Source organism: Saccopteryx bilineata, chromosome 5 (genome assembly GCF_036850765.1).
Source record: "Saccopteryx bilineata isolate mSacBil1 chromosome 5, mSacBil1_pri_phased_curated, whole genome shotgun sequence".
Classification (NCBI taxonomy): Eukaryota; Metazoa; Chordata; class Mammalia; order Chiroptera; family Emballonuridae; genus Saccopteryx; species Saccopteryx bilineata.
The window spans coordinates 96,379,250-96,399,778 of NC_089494.1; the positions used below are offsets into that span (position 1 = coordinate 96,379,250).

At 36.5% G+C, this 20,529-nt stretch overlaps 1 protein-coding gene across 1 annotated transcript in view; it reads right to left on the reverse strand.

Moving 5' to 3' along the window:
* Nucleotides 1-20,529, reverse strand: part of ARHGAP15 (Rho GTPase activating protein 15) — a 694,101-nt gene that overhangs the window by 645,305 nt on the left and 28,267 nt on the right. The window contains exon 2 of the mRNA XM_066279712.1: nucleotides 19,299-19,477. Within this exon, the coding sequence (XP_066135809.1) occupies nucleotides 19,299-19,463 (165 nt within the window). The 5' untranslated portion in view covers nucleotides 19,464-19,477. The remainder of the gene's footprint in view (nucleotides 1-19,298; nucleotides 19,478-20,529) is intronic.

The following is a 20,529-nucleotide window of genomic DNA, read 5'->3' on the forward strand; positions in this document are numbered from 1 at the left end:
TATTAAGTATTTTTGCCTTTAAAGTAATGGAATCTGTAGGCACCTAAATGAAATATATATATTTAATTTGAGTTTTCTCTGGCATCCCTTTGTTCTTAAACTTGATGACATAGTTTTGTTCATGCCCAACTTTCTAGTCACCTCTTCATTATCTGCAGGGCTAAGCCCTCTTTGTCCCAATGGATGTTGGTTATTTCTGTGTCATTAAATATCAACTGTTGGTTGTTGACATGAAAATTATATCTCTAAGGCGCATATCTTTCCTGAGCTCCAAATTCACATAATTAATTGTCTCCAGGACACTTTGACTTTGCTGTGTCACTGAAATCTCAAACTTTATACCATCAAACCTCATCACTTGACATCATACCTTGTCAAATCCATACCATTCTTGGTACTTTCTATCTCAGTGATTGGCAGTATCATGAATCCAATTTCTCTATCTAGATACCCGGAAGTAAATTTTCCTACCTCCTTTCCACTTGCAAGTCTTTAAAATCCTGTTCTTCAATTATTTTTTAATATGTTTTTTTCCCATTTGTCTCCACTCAACCAATCTAACATGAGCTACCATGATTTATAGGACAAAGAATAGTTTGGAATCCTTAACAGTATTTGTGTTTCCTCTTTTCCTTTCTTACCCTATTCTGTACCCATCAGAGAGACTCATCTGTTTGAAATCCTTTAGTAGCCTTGGATTGTATATCAAATTAAAAAAAATCTAAACTCTATAGCAGACTATAAAATGTTGCATAATCTAAGAACTGTCCCCATTCCTTCCCCTCTCACTCTTAATCCACTTTATCATTTAACTCTGATAATTAATTAGCCTTATTTCTGTCTCATATTATTTTGTTTGCAGCAGCAAGTATCCTAACTAAAAATTTCATTTTCTAATCGTCCTTGAAGTTAAATGTGATGATACAGTTTTGAACAATTAGCTGGAACTAGGAGTCACTGAATGGTCCTTCCATAGAAGCTATTTAAAAGAGGGTAGGTTCAGGTTGAAAAGGCCTTTTTCCCTTTGCTTGTCTTCTTCCTTGCCTGGAATGCAGCTGAAATATTAAAGGTAAAGCAGTCCTATACTAGATGTGAGAGGATTAGCAACAGGAAATAAACCACATTTTAAAGATGGTGAGTAGAAAGGAAGAAGCTGGTGTCTTGGGTATATTGTTTAGCTAACACTGCAACTGCTGGGGAGTTACTACCTCCGGATAACTGTCGCACAGCAATTTTAATCCCATTATTCATTTAAGCAAATATGTCCACTTTTCTGTTAAATGGGACAAAATGCAATTTGTAATAATTACAAAAGGTTACATGACCATATCTGGACTGAATCCATTATCCAGATAGGTGGCTGAATTTCTTTCTTGAGTTGGGTACAGCTTGAGACAGTTTGATAAGCTCTGTTATTCATCAAATTTTTGGTCAATAAGACTACTTAGTACAGTTTTGCTTGATACAGGTGTGATCATCTTCAGTTTTTCCTGCCTTGTATTCTGATGTAATAGACTAGTTATATATATATATATATATATATATATATATATATATACACACACACACACACACTGTATTATATATATATATATACTGTATTATATATATATAAATGTGTCTTATGGAGCGAAAAATACAGTATATATATATATGTATAAATATATATATACTGTATTTTTCGCTCCATAAGACACATTTTTCCCCAAAAAAAGCAGAGGGGACAATGCCTATGGGTCTTATGGAGCGAAAAATATGGTATTTTATTAAATACTTTAGCACACCACTTGGTTCAGAATATTTTTTTTCTTATCTTTCTCTTTAAAACCCTAGGTATGTCTTAAAGTGCATCTTATGAAGAGAAAAATATGTATATATTTATATTTTATTAGTCTATACTGGCATCTATCTATCTATCTATCTATCTATCTAGATATATCCCCATCTTGACCTTCTACTGGTGCTCATGGTAACTCCATCTTTGTTTTTAGTAATATACCTGTGGTTACTATAATTCTAGGATGTCTTATCCCACTGCATTTCCATACTATCTTTACCTTGTTGTTTTCTGGGAGTTTTGATCTCTGAGTCGGTACAAAAGGCTGGGGGAAGGATAGAGAGGAACAGAAGTCTGCCTGTTTCAGAAAACTGTCTGCAGTAGAAGGAGTCTCACCTAGTTTTTTGTTGGTATATACACCAAGACTTTTGAATTATAGGTAGGCTGTCAAAGAAATGAGCTATTTCATTTTCAGTGGATGCTTTGTTGACTTCACTGTTCATGAGGTGAAGAAAACAACAGACTATTGGTGTTTTTCCTCCTCAAATTCTTTTTTTAATCCTTATAATTATGAGAAACCCCTAGATTCTAATTTTTTTCTTACTTTGTGAGTCTTTTTCTTTCTCTTCTTTTCAGAGATGTTTAGTTCTCTGAAACTAGAAGAAATATTATTAGGTGCTCCTAGCCACATAATATTTTAAACTATAAAAATAGTTAAATTAAAAAATATTAAATTTCTATTTTTAGCTGATTCAGTTGAGGTTAGCTATGCTGTCAAGCTTTAAGGAGTTTTCACTTTAGCAGGGAATATACAATATAAAAACATTAAATTTGAAAAACAATAGTAAAGGGTAATATGTCTTCAAAATAAAATGGAAATACACTAAAGTTTTAAATAATTAATAATTATATAATTAATCAAATACATAATCACTCCAGCAGTTCAGATAAGGGGAAAGGCCAGTCAGAGAAAATGTTGAGTAGAAGACTGAGTTTTAGCTGGTTCTTTAGAGTTAAATATATTTTTAATTAGCATAAAATCAAATATGCATCTGATTCTTACTTGTTCTCTGGGCCAGGATGAACATAACAAAATGTCATCACAGGGGCCTAGGGTAGGATTTCAGGGCTAAGGATCTATAATACAGACTTTGGCTCACAATGGCCAAAGTTTAGCTTTGGCATCTGACATCCTTGGAGTCACATTTCAGTTCCAGCATTCATTTGTTGGTGTGAGACCTTATTTACATTGTCTCTGTTAAATTATTTAGCACAGTGCCAAGACCATAGGAGATGCCCCCTAATGGTACACACCTGTATTATTATAAGAACTGCGAGTCGTTGCTGAGGATGGAAGCCAGCAGGCATTATTTTATGAACAGTATCAAATAGTAGAAAAGATTTGTCTAAGAGTCAGAAGCTGAAACGAATCAAGAATAGGTTGAATAAGAGTCAAGGTGGTTTGAATTACCACGGTTCAGAATATAGGTGAGATTGGGAGCCAGTTTGCTGAAAGGTATTGGTCAAATGGCATAGGGGCACACAGGGGACCTTAAAGCTACAGAGAAGGTCCTCCCAAAGAACTTTATACAAATGAGTAGTATAATTAAAATTTATTTTTTTATAATTTTTGAATGCTTTTTATGTGCTCAGACATCATAGTTAGTAATTTATGTACATTATCCTTCACTATCCTTTAACCTTCATTAGTCTATAGGTAACTAGTATTTTTATATTTATTTAAAAGTATAAATAGGAAGGTTCAAAATCCTCAAAAAATTTGCCCAAAGTCCATAGTAAAGTCAAGGCGGAGCCAGAATTTTCTCACAGGTTTGCCCAATAGAAGTTAATGCTCATAATAACCAAACTCCTATTTGCTCCCAAAGATGGCAGAAGCACTTTGAAGGTAACTATCATGAAGCTGCACTTGAGGAGATGATTTATACATTTTTACATTTATAATGTCTAAAAATAATTCTGATGCTGGCTAGAGTCAAATGTTACTGGTCAAAATACTGCATGTGGCTGAAACTCATAACTAACCAACAAGGACATTGCAGCCCCTTTATGACATTTGCCACTGACAGTTTTGATTGAACCTGGAGGGTCCACTTCAGGGACAGAAGCTTACCACATCTCCCCTTGACTGAATCTTTGATTTGTCATTAGAGATTTGTGTGCCACAGGGACATAATTAGTGTCCCTGGGAATCAGCAGAGGATAAAGTTTTCCAAAGTTTCATTTACGTAAATAACCACCTGAATATATAAAATAACTATTTCTTTCTATTTCAAAACCTTATTCCCACCTAGCAGAGCAACTTTGAAATGTTATACTAAAAAAAACCACATGAGTTTTGCAGTTATCTGAATGTCAACTCAGCCTTCTTCTGTCCTTAGCAGTCTTGTAAAAAAAAGGTTGGAACAGGTAATAGAAAGCTGACATTGCCAAGTCAAATGTCAGGTAGGTGATTTGACCCAATGAAGGGGGGCCTGGGTCAGCAGCTGTGAACTAGAATGGGCAATAGCTATTCACCCTCAGCTGGGTTTTGCCTGCTCTTTGGGAAGCCAGTAAAGTAATGCCAAAATTTCTGGGGTATTTTGAGAGATGTCACATATACAAACTTTGTGTGAAAGCTCACAATGCTAAGTTAAAATGTCTGCTCAATTTAAAAAGAAAGAAGAAAAAGCACCATTTAGGCCAAATAAAACACATCTTTACATCGAATTCAACATGCAAGATTCAAGTGGAGAGATCGCTGAGAACCCACTGATCTTTGTTTAAAGAACTTTTTCTTCCATAAAAGCACATAGCTCCCAACTAGTAGAGCAGATGCTCCGGAAAAAGCAATTTTGGTTATAAAAACCTGAATTGAGACTGTTGGTGTCCAGTTTTTTGTTTCACATCTATAGATGCTACATGTCAACTGAAAACAAAATAAAAATTCTAAAAAAGTTTTAAAATTTTCAAATTAAATTTAATTAGAAAGACTATAACATAAATGTTAAATGATAAGATGATTAGTTGACAAGTTTTTTATAATATTGTGGACTCTATCATTGTGTAGATAGAATCATTCCTCATTTTTAAGGGCCTACCTAGTACGATTCTTTTTTGTAAGATTTTTAATTGCAGTGCTTTACCACATAGAAAGTTGCTTTTCATCAAGTTTTCAGAACTTCTTAACAAACCCACTAAAGTTAAATCAAAGATAACCCAGAATAAACAGAATACTTATAACTTGGTGATAAGAAAACACCATTTCCATAGATAATCACAGTTATTTTTTAGCGTTGTCTAAAAGGCAGGAAGATGTTTGTTAATTTGTAATAATGTAAAAGTCTAAAATTAAAATTAAATCCAAATGAGAAAATCTGAATAAGAAAATTATTCATGTTTAATTATATAACAGACTAATTTTACACTGGCAGTAAAATATGGTAGAGACCACATTCCCAAATGTATGACTGACAATTGTCACCTTCCGAATTCCCAGATTTAAAACTGACTAATTTTTATTTTCTGACTTACCACATTATGCTCTAACCTGTGAAGAGCGAGTCAAAGAAATGACTTTAAGATTACAAACTGAGGCCCTGGCTGATTGCTGAGTCAGTTAAGAGAGTCATCCCAAAACGACAAGGTTGTGCGTTCCATCTGGTCAGGGACACACGAGAAGCAAAGAGTGCATGACTGAGAGGAACAGTAGATGAATGCTTCCCTTCCCCTCTTCTCTTCCTCCTTTCCTCTCTCTGTCTTTCTAAAAATCAATCAAAGTTAAGCTCTGCCTGGATAGCTCCATTGGAACATCCTCCTGGAGCACAGGGGTTCTGGTTGGGTTCCACAGACAGGAGCAGATCGATGTTCCTGTCTCTCCCCACTGCCTCTCTCTCAAAAAAAAAAAAAAGAAAAGAAAAGAAAGAAAAAGATTACAAATGGAAATGCCTTCAGGAACAAGCATTTTGCATAAATTGAGGAAGATAGCACAACCCCAACTAAATTTCAAATTTTAATTTTTTAAAAATATTTTATTTATTGATTTTAGAGAGAAAGGGAGAGAAAGAGAAAGATTGTCGTTGCTTCACTTCAGTTGTTCACTGATTGCTTTTTGTAAGTGCCTTGACCAGGCAAGCCCAGGGTTTTGAACTGGAGACCTCAGCATTTCAGATCAATGTTCTATCCACTGTGCCACCACAGGTCAGGCCAAAATTTACCGTGGGCAAAGTTGAATTAGTCACTTGACAGTAATGCCTGTTTCAGACCCATTAGCCTCATTGTTTAATGTGTAACTAGTACATATGAATTTGATATTGTTCTTAAACAGGTCCTTGCAACACAGGTGAAGGAAGTTATTAGAGTTCTAGGTGCATGTTGGTAATCTTGGGAAGCATGGATCTTCCAAGTCAGGTTTCGGCTAAGCAGTCAGACCGAAGCTGGGGGCTTCAGAATTAGTTAGCATGAGTAGAGAGGGGTTCAGATTTATTGTCAAAGAGGCAAAACAGTTCTTTTTACACATGTAGAATATGACCTGTGTTTCCTTGTTCATTCTCGAGGTAAAACTGCTTCCCTGCTCACCAATGCCATATCCTGGAGAGAGATAAGGAATTGTGTGGTCTCAAAGAGCCTTGTTTGTACATGGTCAAGAAATCCAAGAGATTTGAGAATCAACTTGACTTAGGCAGAGCTAAATCTTTAAACTGGTCCACAAAAATTTCACAAAACCACAAAAACTCCACAAATCTACTTGGAGGATCATATTCAGCCAAACCCCAACAAGCAAAAATTATAATAAAATTTTTTTGTTTTGGGGTTTTTTTTTGTATTTTTCTGAGGTGAGAAGTGGGGGGCAGAAAGACAGACTCCTGCATGTGCCCCACCAGGATCCACCTGGCTTGCCCACTAGGGGGCTATGGTCTGCCCATCTGGGGCATTGCTCTGTTGCAACCAGAACCATTCTAGTGCCTGAGGTGGAGGCCATGGAGCCATCCTCAGCGCCTGGGCCAACTTTGCTGCAATGGAGCTTTGGCTGCGGGAGGGGAAGAGAGAGAGAAAGAGAGAGAGAAGAGGGGAGGAGTGGAGAAGCAGATGGGCGCTTCTCCTGTGTGCCCTGGCTGGGAATCGAACCCGGGACTCCTGCACGCCAGGTCGACGCTCTACCACTGAGCCAACTGGCCAGAGCTATAATAAATATTTTAATAGTCAAGAATTTGGGCAATTTTTGAATGATATGTAAAAGTCTAAATTGGGTTTGTTTTCAGTTTTCATGCTGAAAGCATAAATAGTCATAGCTGTCAAGCAAACACTAAACTTTTACATTTTAATTTTTATTTAAAAATATTTCAACTCAAAAGTTTTTCATAAATGTTGGGCAGATAAAATATATTATGCTCACTTTGTTAAAGATGGTGCTGCCCACATGGAAGCCTGTTGCCCAGGTGATATTAATGTGTGTTGGGGGCGGGCTGTGGACAGGCAGGATCCTTGTAGCTTGGAGCTTGGTTTTAGGACTAAGCCTTTCCCACCCTTTTTGATGTGGGGTGGTGCAATCCCATCATGCCCCAGATAAATAACTTTGTATTAGAGACTTCCCTATTTTGTATATTGGATTAAAGGTTTTGATTTCTACACTATAAAGTGGGGACAGATGGGAGCTTGCTCTCTTGGTTCCTGAGATTAGTATTAGAGAGCAGAGAGCAGAGAAAAGCCACATGGAGGAGAGGGGAAGCAGCCAAGATGGCAGAGTGTTGAGTGAGAAGCCAGTTTGTGCAGAGTTTGTGCAGGGAAAAGGAAGAAGATGGGGAACAGAGGTGAATAAGGCTGGTGAGCTAGGAACCTTTGATTCTAGGAAACTCGGATAAGTCAGTAGCTTTGTGAGCACTGAATGTGAGTGGGTTTTGGAGCCCAATGTGTTTTTTTACTTGCCTGCCAGGTGCAAGCTAGGATTAAAGATGATGGCCCACCAGTTTTTGACTCCGTTGTTTCTTTACCGACTGTTCAAATCCAATGCGAGCCTGCATGGGTCAGGCAGCTGCGATGGTGGCCGTGGCTACTGGCTTTACAATAAATTTATTAAGACTAAGGAAGGGGGAATAAAAATAGGTGATGAATAACATTTACCTGGATAAGTACACTTGCACCTTGTACTTGTTACCAAAAAAATGTTCTTTAGTAACTTGTGAATGCCATTGGAGACAAGATGTAGAAAATACGTCAAAGGGTGCAAGAAAGAGTTTAAAGTAGACTGAAATCAGGTAGATCAGGTGGAAGTCTCCAATTTAAAATTTAAAAAAACTTCTTTTGAGATTTACAACCCATAGAAATCCATCTACAGGAAGAGAGAGTCAAAGTCTCTATTTCCTTGTCCAATTTTAAACACTGTATACAATATTTGCAAGGAAATGTGAAGTACATAATGCTAATACTATTGTTGAGAGTGCGGAGCTGCTGACGGTGCCAGTGCCCGGAAGGGACCACACTGAGCTTGCTCTGCCCCAAGGATGAGGAGTCCAGCTGGCCTGATTATAACATCCAATAGGATAGAGAGTCTTTTTATTTGTGTATTCAGCTTTCTTTTCTTATTATTCAAAATGTTTTTTTTTTATTGTAGAAAGAGAGAGAGGAAGAGAGAGAGAGAGAGAAAGAGAGAGAGAGAGAAGCAATAATTTGTTGTTTCCTTTCTTTATGCATTTCTTGGTTGCTTCTTATATGTGCCAAGACGGGGGATTGAACAACAACCTAGCGTTATCAGGACAGCACTCTAACCAACTGGCCGAGGCATGTGTTCTCAGCTTTCAAAGAGGCCCTGACATAAATAGTGGCAACAAATATCTGTTGAATGAATAAAAGCATGAACCAATGAATGGATGAATAAAAGTAGTTGACCCACCCGCCCACTTTCCACTTTGGGGATTCTTAAAGGATCACAGAAGGATGGTTGGGGTGATGTGGGGTGATGCCCCCTCACTGAGCAGGAGATTATTAATGCAGGGATCTCAGGACACACCATTAGGGTAACATTTCCTAGGATTTTTGTTTTATAAAATAGAGAACACTAGCATAAAAATAACAATTACAAAGTTACTTTAAATATAAGGCTTTATTATCCAAAATATGTGGTAGATTAGAATTATACGGACGTCACATTAATAATCTGTGTGAAAGTAGAAGTTACTCGTTAGTATTTTTTGAGACAGATAGGAAAATGTCTTTAATCTTTCTTTCTCTCTCTTTTTTTTTAAACTATGGAGGTTAAGGATAGCACATCCAGGAATGTAAACTTGTTTCCTGTCTATTTGATCATGCTGTTATTGGCATTAACACTGTCAATAATTCATGGTAAAAGAGGAAGTTGCCATGAAAGGTTACCCATTGTCAGGCTATGATCAATAGGTAAGACCACAGTGGGTGATGTATTATCATGTATCAGCCAGAATTACTTTCTCATGGATCTTGAAAACAGAAGTTACATTTAGTTTGTGTAACCTGAGCTAAACTTAATTGTTCATTATCCTTTCACTGCTGATTATAGACTATGCCTTGAATATGTTTTAAGTACAGAATATCAGCTTTTGCTATTTAATTCTGCAATCATGCACTGGGCCTCTTGGATTTGCCCCCATGTCCTGATGTTGGCATTTATATTTGAGCAAACAAAACTGTCACTTTGTTTTCCTGTCTTTCTATATTGGGTCACTTTGTGCTACATGATATGATCTAAGACAATTCAATGCAAGGAGACACATGTCCCTTCTCATTGGAAATATGAAGACTGCAGCTTCCTTTTACCCTGTGGGAAAGAAAGTAGGTCAGGTGTCCAAAAGTAGTGGAGGAAAGTCAGTGTCATCCCTGTTTCTCCTGCCCCACAGAAATAGTATAAGATTATGAGGCAGGAACAGGGCTGCTTTCTACATAAAGGGATAAAAAGGAAACACTCTCTTTGTTGTTTGTGCTTATGGTGTTGGGAAAGGGCACTCACCTATGAGTAAGATTACCGTTTCTGAACACTTTTAAACACATTCTTAATCTAATATCATCTTGGACTCTCAGGGGGGAAAATGTTGTTCACTTATAAAAATCACCTCGTAAAGAATAAATAAAAATAAAACATTAGCAGCCATTTGGCTACTTCGATTTTCAAAGTTTTGTTTTCAGAGTCAGACCTCTAAAACATTTTGATACTTAAATATTTAAATTTGGTTTTGTTTTATTTTATGTTTTTTTTATTTCACCCAAATGCTGGTAAATAAAGTAATTTAGATTTAACTGGCTGAGAGGTCTTTGTCAGCCAGTATAATTTTTGTTATAAAAGGCATTTGCATGTGGGAAATGCACCACATTATGCTGAAAATAGTGGCCACCAGAAGCAACATGCTGGTGCTTCCCCAAGGGGAAAAAAGATAGAAAGTAATAATAATAATAATAATAAGAGAATAAAGTATGAAAAGAATAAAATAACTGCATTTCATCTGGGTTTTTTCACCCTTCTCCAAAGATTCTGCCCTTCTCTTCTGAGTATGTACTAAATGATTTCTCTTCTATTTCAGCACATCCTTAAACTTGTTTGACATATGACAACCATACGTCTTGTTACAATTGAAATCCTCTATTTTTTCCCCAATAAACTTACTGCCAATGTGTTGGAAGGAAATGGGAATCATAAAAATGATCCCTTTAAAGGAGAAGCATCTGAGATTGCATGTAAAGAAGATGGCATCATGGCATGGAGATAGTGCCACTATACGTTTGCTAATTACTGACAAGACACAGTGATGTAAAAACATGGCCTGTTCCTTACTTGGTAGTGTTCAGAGATGGTTCTGCTTATCAGTTTTTAAGATGCCTTTTGAAAACTGACAAGTACTTTTCCCACATCTCTTTAGGAACACAGGGATTCAAAGGCTGGATAAAATACTTTCATGCTTCCCAACACAAACCTGAGAGGGTAATTAGACAGATGGTAACAATAAACCAAACACACGTCACGGACTGAAGTCCCTCACTAAAAGAAAAGCCTTCTGCACTGAAGTGGTGTGGTGGGAAATACATCTCTGGGGAAGTGTTTTTGCAACCAGTACCTTTATGTCTGCCTTGACCTCAGAAACTCAGGAGCTAATCAACCATCGAGGGTTCGGTTTCCTACCACCTGGGAGAGGGCACTCCGGAGGTCTTCTGCACACTGTGAGCACAGGAACGCCAAGTGTGACTAAAGGAATGCTACTGTGCCTCAGGACTGCCTTCAAAAATGTCAATTTTAGACACATCAATTCTGTAACTGTCAGTTCACCTCATCCCCACCTCTCCACCACACACACACACACACACACACACACACACACACACACACGGAAGCCTTCTAAGTTAAACGATTTACACTTGAAGCACGAAGCTATTTTCTCTAGTAGAGGCCAGAAACTAGGTATTATAGATTCCTGTGATAACACTGATATTCTGAATATTTTCAACCTTGTTCTTGGCAACAGAATAATCTCCTATTTATTACATCTTTGAAACAAATAGGAATTATTCCTTTTTCTCAGAACTTAACATGTTTGCCAGTTTGTCCTGAGTTAATCTATAGAAGAGGAGAACTGAAGCAATCTCGGTATTTCAGCTTTTCAATGTATGTGGTTATATTTCTTAGAATGTAAAAATGAGCTCACATATAAATATTATATACAGCTCTTTGAACATATATGTATATATAGAGAGATAGGGAAATGCATGTATATATTATGTATGTATATAAATATAGTAGATATATGTGTGCACGTGTATGTGCGCGTACCCAGAAAGAATCCACTATATTCCAGAAAAGATCTTGCAACTATGGAGGTTTGCAGAGATATTGTACCATCTCATTGCAAAGATGCTCTTTTGCCATTTCATAAGGCACTTACAACCTGGGGGATAATCAAGTCAGTGTATGTTCTTCTTCTGTTTCTCAACCTGCTTCAGTTTTCTGCTTCACTTGGCAAGTTCTCCGAGTGTCATTTATGAGAAACATCGGCATCAGTACAACAATAATTTAGCTTAACTAAGTGCTAACAGGCAAAGGACAATGGTCAGCTACTGTGTTTTAGATTAATCGAGGTTACAATGAGGATCTATTAAAGGACATTTTTGAAAACTGAAGCAATTACTAAAATGATAAAATGTGGAATGTACAAACGGAAATCGAATAGCAAATATTTTTCAGCTTGAATTTTACCTCTTTGTGGAGTTATATCACTAATTAACACTGTCCAATTTTAATTTTGGGGTTTTGATACTTAATAAATATAAAGACGGTTCCCATCTTCTGATCTGATAGAATTGTACCTAAAAATGACATACACTACCTTGAGAATTTGCTATAAAACTCTCTTAATAATATTATTGACTATGCTCCCAAAGTTATTTTAAGAGTGAAGTGTATTATATGAATTAAATAAGAGACTGCAAATAATTTAGTGGCATAGCATAGTTGCTGCCACACAGAGTATTAGGTAGCCTTTTTAAATTAGAATGTACACTTTTAGATTAGTGATTATGAACATCAGGGGACCCAAGATTTTGATTCATCAGTAATTCTCCTTTATGTCTGCACTAAGATGTAAAAAAATGAGACCTCTGGCTCTAACTTGGTATTTCAGATCCTTCATAGGCTAGTGCAGAAGCTATTTCACCTGTAATCTCTAGTACTGCTCTGCCCCCTTGTGCTGCTACAGTGAACTCAACAGAAGAATGATTTGTCTTAATCTTTGTACATGAACTACAGAAAAATCTGACTGTCACTTCTCACTTTTCTGGCAAGTTCAAGGTCAGTGTCTAGCTATTTTCAGCTCATCTCTTCTTGATCCATGCAAAGAAATGACAAGGTACCGTGACTCGGGGTCAGCTGTATTACAGGAACCGTTACATAAATGGAGAAAGTGAAAATCAATCCAGGCTGACAGTGACTTCGGGATAATCAACGCTCACTGGATGCCGCTGTCAGCTCGCCTGCATCAAATACCGTGTGACTTCTGTCAGATCTTTTTAACAAAACTATATTCTCACTTTCAGCAGGCTGAATAAATATTTCACTTGAGATGAATTTTTCAACTATGTTAGCCTTCTAGCTTTGTAAACTATGCCAATAATTCCTTGAAAATTTCATGGGTAATACCCATTATTCTGTAGAATGTTATTGACCTAAAATGCAAGGTACTTCTGCAAAACATGACCTTATTTCGAGTGTCTTAGGAGACCTTCCCTACAGACTGTTGCATCCTCTGCATTGAATTCAACACCCTTCCTCAAATCGTCCTCAGCCATAACTCCTTCCTCCTCCTTCTTGGCATCCGAGCCCTTCCATCAATCATTTCTGGTTGGGAGATTAGGCTTCTTTCTCTGTTTTAGATGTTCACGATTGCTTTCCTTTTTATCTCTGCATTTCCTACTAGAACATTTCCCCCTAATACAGAATTGGAAAAGCAGTATTTAACAAGATGTTCCACATTAGTGGCCTTCCCACTGACAGCACCTGATATGTCAGTTTAGGGAAGGAGCTTATCCCACCCACCTTGTGCTCCCTGGAAACTGCAAGGCTCTCAGTACTCTGCTGAAGTACAATTTACCATACTAGTTGTCAGTAAATTGAAAGACGGAACTCCTAAAGCTATAAAATGGATTAGAAGCAATTTAAAAAAGAATTAACAAACTAGAGTAAGAATATACTGTCAACAAACAAATGCTCCATCATAGGACTGTAATTTGGAATTTTAATTACCCCTCTGCTTCTGTAACAAAACAATGTCTGAACTGGCAGCGATTTGAATCTCTCACAGGTCATTGAGCATTCTAGTTAATTACTCTATGAATAGCCTGTTTTTCTCCCCTCTGGAAACACGTTTCTAATGGCAGTCAAGGTCTGACAAATGTGTCATCTACATAATTAGCTAGGAAGCAACACAAAACATTAAACATGCTTTGTGCCGACAACTATCAAAACATTTCATTTGTTGTCAATTATTCATTACTTTGTAGGTTCTGAAGGGGTTGTTATTATGGAAATAAGTCCAGATGCTAACAAGGTTAGAGTTTTGGATTCAAATTAGTAATCAGAGGACTAACTTTTAAAAAAATGTATCTCATCTTGTGTACATTCAGTACCATGTTCAATCAGTAGGAGATTACAAACAAATTTACCTATGCTGAAGTTAAAATAAAATGATGCAGCCCTGTATGTGGATTCAAGAGCCCAGGTTCATTCTTTGAAGTACCAACTCCACAGCGTCTGTAAACTTTCTGACCTTTGACAAGCCTAATTTGTGCTTGGTAAACGGAGTTAAAGATGCCCACAGCAGGAGCTGACATGGAACGGCAAGAACAGGGAAAGAAATCTCTGGTGGTTTTTTATTCCCTTCTCCCCCCACAGGGCATATTATGTAAAAGTCAAAATTCAGGTTAATAAACTTTTTCATCTGCTCTACAACAGATTACTTATCTTTTGTAACCCTGAATTTCATAATATTTTTGTTTGGTTTTTTTTGCTGCTTCTGCAATCTTGTTTCTTTTATTAGTGTTTTAATATCATATACAAAAAGCAAGTATTTTTGTTGAAAGTAGCACTCCTGATGTATATGGGGGATATAAAAAGATTTCTCAACAAAATTGACCTCTCAGTGGCAAAGAAAATTGCCATGGAAGACCCATTATTTCCTCGTCATATCGGAAGCTTGGATCTATGGAGAGTCTCACTCCACTGTCGTCCAGCTTCTCCTTATAAACCGAAATGGCTTACAAATGTCATCCACAATAGTCCAGTAAAGATTAGGAACAAAACACTGTCCTTACAATGATGAGATAAGAAGGATTTAACTGCAGAATGCAGTGTACAACAACAGCTCATAAAGCTTGTTCTTGAATCAGTAAAATAGAATTCAAATTATATTTGTATGTGCCCAGAATTTAATTGAGATGATCAGTTTCTTTTCTACATAATGTTTGATCAGATAGATGCCTATACTACCGAGCTAGATAAAAGGAAAGAAAGAAAACAAATTCTATCAGGAGAAGTCAAGAAGACCCTAATGTACAGGGTGTGCAAAATATCTCAGGAAATCATTCTTCCCTAAGCACTGAGAATGCCCAGTTAATAAAAAAGACCAGCCACTCACTAAGAGAAAATAATTGTCCATATCTATATTTTTCAAATAAAAAAGGCAGCCACATCTTACATTAAATAGGACACATTAAAATAAGCTTTAATAATCTTTAGGCACAAGAAAATTAATCCATTTTCAGATCATACAATCCAGAGCAATAAAAGGAAATCATCAAACTAAAAACAATTTTAGAAATAGCTGCAGACTCTCATTTAATTAACATGCAACAGATCATATATTTATGAGGAAGTCAAAATATTTGGGAAGCCTCTAATCCTGTAAACTTTAATGTGGTATAAAAACAACAAATAAATGCAGAGTGTTACTGTTATACATGCCTGCCTAATCAATGGTTTTCACATATTGATCTATAAGTGGAGTTGACAGTCTGTGTTGGCTGCACATTTTCCAAGCAATGCTATTTTTGCACAAAACCAATACAGGCAATTACCTTTGTTTGAGATGCCAAGTCTTATCAATTCAAAGTGATTTAGTGTCATTTTAATTAAATATCAGGATTCACTTTGGGACAATTTATACCAAAATGCCTCAAACCTAACTATAAGCTTGATTTGAAGTAAACATGGACAAGTCCTATAGTCTCATAATATTTCTCAAAAACTCTGCTAAACAGAAGGCTTATATTTTTAGTAGCAATTTTCATGTCTGCCTTTTTGGCTAGCCACAACTTTGGCAAGTGTCTTATAATCTCAGAAGTAAGAAACAAAAGGAAGTTGTTTCCTCTTTTTTCTTCTTCTTCTTCTTATAATATATTAAAAAGAAACATGAACAAGCCCAGACTCTTAACAGGAGCAAAAGGAATGCTATGTGTTAATGTTTAGGAATGGTTCAAGCTAAGTCTTTATCTGAACACTAATAGAAAGATATTTCCTTGTCCATAATGGCTGTGAATGAATTAATGTACTTTTGCGGGGTTTACAAGATGGAAATGCTAAATATTCATACATGTTGCTGCTTAAGCCACTAGCATTAAATGCCGAAACAGCTCCTCTCTGCAAATCCTGACTGCATGTTTTGTTTTTTTCCTGACCTCGACTATTTAAACAATTCATTAATATCTATTCTAAAATGTTTATTAGGCTGGAGCATCCCTCTTATAAATAACATCAAAGCCACATTAAACCTTTTGCATTAGCTCTTTGCTGGATTGCACATTACCCTTTTTAGCTCTTAAAGAGACACACTTCACTTGCCCCCATTTAGGCTCACTAAGCCGTCTGCTTCTGTGGTTAGCGCATTTGGGTAAATAGCAGTTCACCTTTAAGAGGGCTTACTTACTCTGGTGCTGAGGATGATACAACAAATCACTGAGACCAAAGGGTGTTCCTTCCCCACCAGGCAGAGGTCTCCAGATCTCTCCCATAGACAGACAGTCCTCTTGCTGACCATGTCCTGCCATATCCAAATGTTCTACCTCTCCAGTATTTCCCAGGTGGTATAGTGGCCTCTTTGAATTTTGAAAATGCATTAAGCTTATTAACCACATAAAAATGATTATATGGTGTTTAAAGAAAATGATGCATATCACCAATAAAATAGTAATGGAGTATCAATACCTGTTTTACTAAAATGCTTCCCTGCAGCACTTAGGTATTTAAAACTTCTAATTTAGCAAGTAAATTCACCTATGTTTGTAGGGCTTAGGGTTGAATAGATGTTTATATTGACATTTCAAACTATTACTCTTCAATTTAAATTTAAAAAATAGGCTCTTATCAAGTATATAGGAGCATTTTATGTTGTATTCTGAGTTCACAGTTATATGAAACATACTTATAATGGAACAAAATAAAAGAAAGGAATTTATGAACTAATGACAATTTATAAACTAATTGATTTGACCCTGGAACCTTTCATCACTTTTTGCAATAAGCTAAATTGTTATAAACATAATATCAGATTCTTGTAGTATTATATATTCCAAAAAGTCCATATTTAATTTGCATAATTATCACGCAAGTAAACAAGTAGTATATATATGTCTATCACGCATATTAAATTAAGATGCATAATATACATGTAGTCTGTAAGTACTCCTAATTTCTTTCTGTACAGATTAAATGTATGTGTCCCTGTTACAACAAACCATGCTCATGTGGACATGTGCACACATTTTTAGTAAACATCGCCTCCTATTTCTCCTAAGTTCAAAATCTCCCCCCTTGACCTCCCCCCAACCTTCAACTTCTAAAAAATCAAGTTCTTAGTTTAGCTTGAGCAGATATCTTTAACAGGCTTGTTTGAATAAATATCCCAAATACTTTACATTCTGTCAGTATCTAGTCAGAAAATTGTGCATGGAAAAAAGAGATGAAAAGAACTGAGACAGAAAGAAAATTAGTGCCATGGCAAGCTTTCCGTACAGGCTCTCAGAGCCAAGTTTCCTCGGTGAAATGACATATCCTCACTAAAATACCCTTTTTATATAATTATGCACTGAGCACACATAACCAAAAGTAACTTATTTTTGTTCTTTATTGAGGAATACATATTGCCCAGGCTAAGAATGAGGAAACAAAAGCTGAGATAATTATAGCTAATTTAACTTTAGAAAACTCTTATTCTCTAGCAGTCCAGCATGCAACCCCCCAAACTAAAGTTATGTAACAAGGTAATATCAACAATGAGAAACTGCATGATAAAATCCTGCCCAAAAGTGAAAAATGCTAATTTTGTCTCATTTAGCAGCTGGATACAGAAATGCTCATTAGTTTTAAGAGGGTTAATCCTTTTAACTTTTGCATATTGATATGCCAATTATGCCTAATTGTACAAGAGGCATCAGTCAAGGTAATAGTGCATAAACACATGAAAGTTATTAAGTACATCCCAACATGTAATAAAGTAGGTGTTAATTGGTAGCTGAGTTCTGCGGGCTATTGAGGTGGATAATTCATTGAGAGATGGATCACTTGTAATTTCTCTCCATAATTCCTTTTGCAGTCTCACGCTGTGATGTTTTCATGCTTGTCAAAAACAACTGCGGCATAGTGCCTTTTGTTAAACACAGCCAATAAAATATGTTAGGCATCATTAAATATACTTAACTTTTAAACTTTTTCAAAGGTACAGTTCTTACTGATAATGCATTATAGAGATTCCCATAATTTACTCTAACCATTGTCTCAAGTTCATAGTTGAGGGACATTTTAGCTGGTTTCAAAGCAGTGTCAGCTGGCAGTGTTGTGCCTCCCAACAGACGATGCTTTTAAATGAGAAAGTAAATAAAGAAAAATGCATCTCTAGGTACCTTATCTAAGATGTATTTCTCACTCCCCCAAAATAATCTCTGATTTCCTCAGGCTAAATTTGCTTATACTACCTAAAGAAGAAAAGATTAAAATCAGACATTTCTCAGGTCCCTGAGATTATTTTGGGTTAATGTTGTACTTGAAATTCGAGTCAAAAACAGGGAATCAATATAATTGGTAAACATGCTACTCAGCAAGTTTATCTCATTTAATAACTCAGTTAGGGAGCTGAATATTTCATGGGCCCTAAGATATTAACAGAACACACAATTAATAGCTCACATGTTTCTGCAGGGTGACTGGGAACCACAGCCTGTCCCCAGCTAACCTATTTCTCGCTTTTGCTCTCACTGTGAGAAACAAAATAGTACCGGGTCCAAAAAGTGGCTAACATTGCATAAATAATTTTGTAACATCCTATGGCCTCAGCTGCAAGTTACCACCATTATGGAAGAAAATTAACCAGAGGAGACTCATCACAATCAGTGTGTTTAGTGGCTCAGGATGCGTGCAGGGGCAGGGACACAATTGGCAGTAGAGTTCATCTCTAACTATTTTATTTCGAATCTTCCTAATGACACGTTATTGAGACAAAATGGCTTCCTCTCCAAACCTTAAATCGCTACACCATTTCAATTGTTTAAGCTCATTCTAAATCAGGTCATAATTTTCAATATCATACATTGCTGGGAGATTTTAAGAAAGACATTTTCACATTTAAAAAAAAGACTTTTTTCCCCTCCTCAGTTCATTCTTAGCTAATTTTAGCCTCTGGCTTTTCAAAGTGATGCACTGTATTTGGAAGTACAAACACCACATGCTAGCATAACCTCATTATTTTTATGACACTGAAGCATGAGAGTGGAGGCCCTTAAAATGAGTCAAAGGTGCTCTTCAGTCTATCTCCAAATCCACTTTATCACTCTGAATTAAGCCCCTGTTCTCTCGAAACTGGGGATATTATTATGACTATAAGTAGTCAAGATAAAACACATTACAAAAACAGTTTTCTCATGCACATTAGAAAAACAAATAAAACATGGCTAATTTTATTTTTCTTTCTTTCTTTTTTTACAAAATTCTGTATTAGGGAACTTGAGATATTAGGGGTATTTGACTTACAGGTTCAACGACCTTCCCGATGTCGGTGAGGATCATGGATTTACTTTGGCTCAGCCTGTCGTGGTGGTTGTTGGCATTTCTGATTCTCATCTGCACGGCTCCAGTGCCTTGGCAGGTGGAATTCAGTGTTTCTACAGAGGTATCTGAACTTGAAGATTTCTGCATATTACAGTGTTATTCTGATAAAATAAAAAACATCATATTATTCTAGATGTGTATTATTCCATGTAAAACTCTTAGTGGGGTACACATCCCTATTAATCAATAAGGTACAGAAATAAACTATATAGTCTCCACTTTTCTGAGTAATGGAGAAAAAGGTCATTTCTTTGTAATAGTTTAATAAGTTAAATTATGTAGATAGTACTATATATGCCAGAGAACTTCCAAGTTCATAGGCAGCATACCCACACTCTATATACTTTCTAATTCCATTAAGGAACCAAAGGCGATGTAATACAATCTTCCTTATACAGAAATGATGTTGCCAACAGGTCATCCTTAGAGTATATAATTTTTTAAATTCACATTGTCATCAGTTACCAACCCAATCCCAGAACATCTTCACACATGATCACTAACACTCTTTTTTGGTGAACAAATATCATTGTCAATAAAGTCAAGTTTAAGTGAGTAGAATTGGTGTTACACAAACCAAACTGGTGCCAATGACTATCAAATATGTTGGCTTGGTTGTATAAGCATTACTCTCAGCTCTAGTGCCCTTCCCATAATATCCACAAGGGAGAATTAGAATTCTTTTGTCCATCACCATCTACCAACTGCACTAGATTGAGTAGCTTAGTTGCACATAATATTTACAAAGAATGTGAAGAAAAAGAAAAAATAACACCATTTATTTATTTATTCATTTATCTATTTATTTATTTATATCTTAATAGAATAAATGTGACAGGCAGGAAAATTCAGTGTGGGCACATTTAAAGAAGTGACAGTGCCTGACCAGGCAGTGGCACAGAGGATAGAGCATCAGACTGGGACACAGAGGACCCAGGTTCAAAACCCCAATGTTGCTGGCTAGAGCGCAGGCTCATCTGGTTTGAGCAAGGCTCACCAGCTTGAGCTCAAGTTTTCTGGCTTGAACAAGGGGGGCTCAGTCTGCTGTAGCCCCCCGGTCAAGGCACATATGAGAAAGCAATCAATAAGAAACTAAGGTGCCGCAACGAAGAATTGATGCTTCTCTACTCTCTCCCTTCCTGTATGTCTGTCC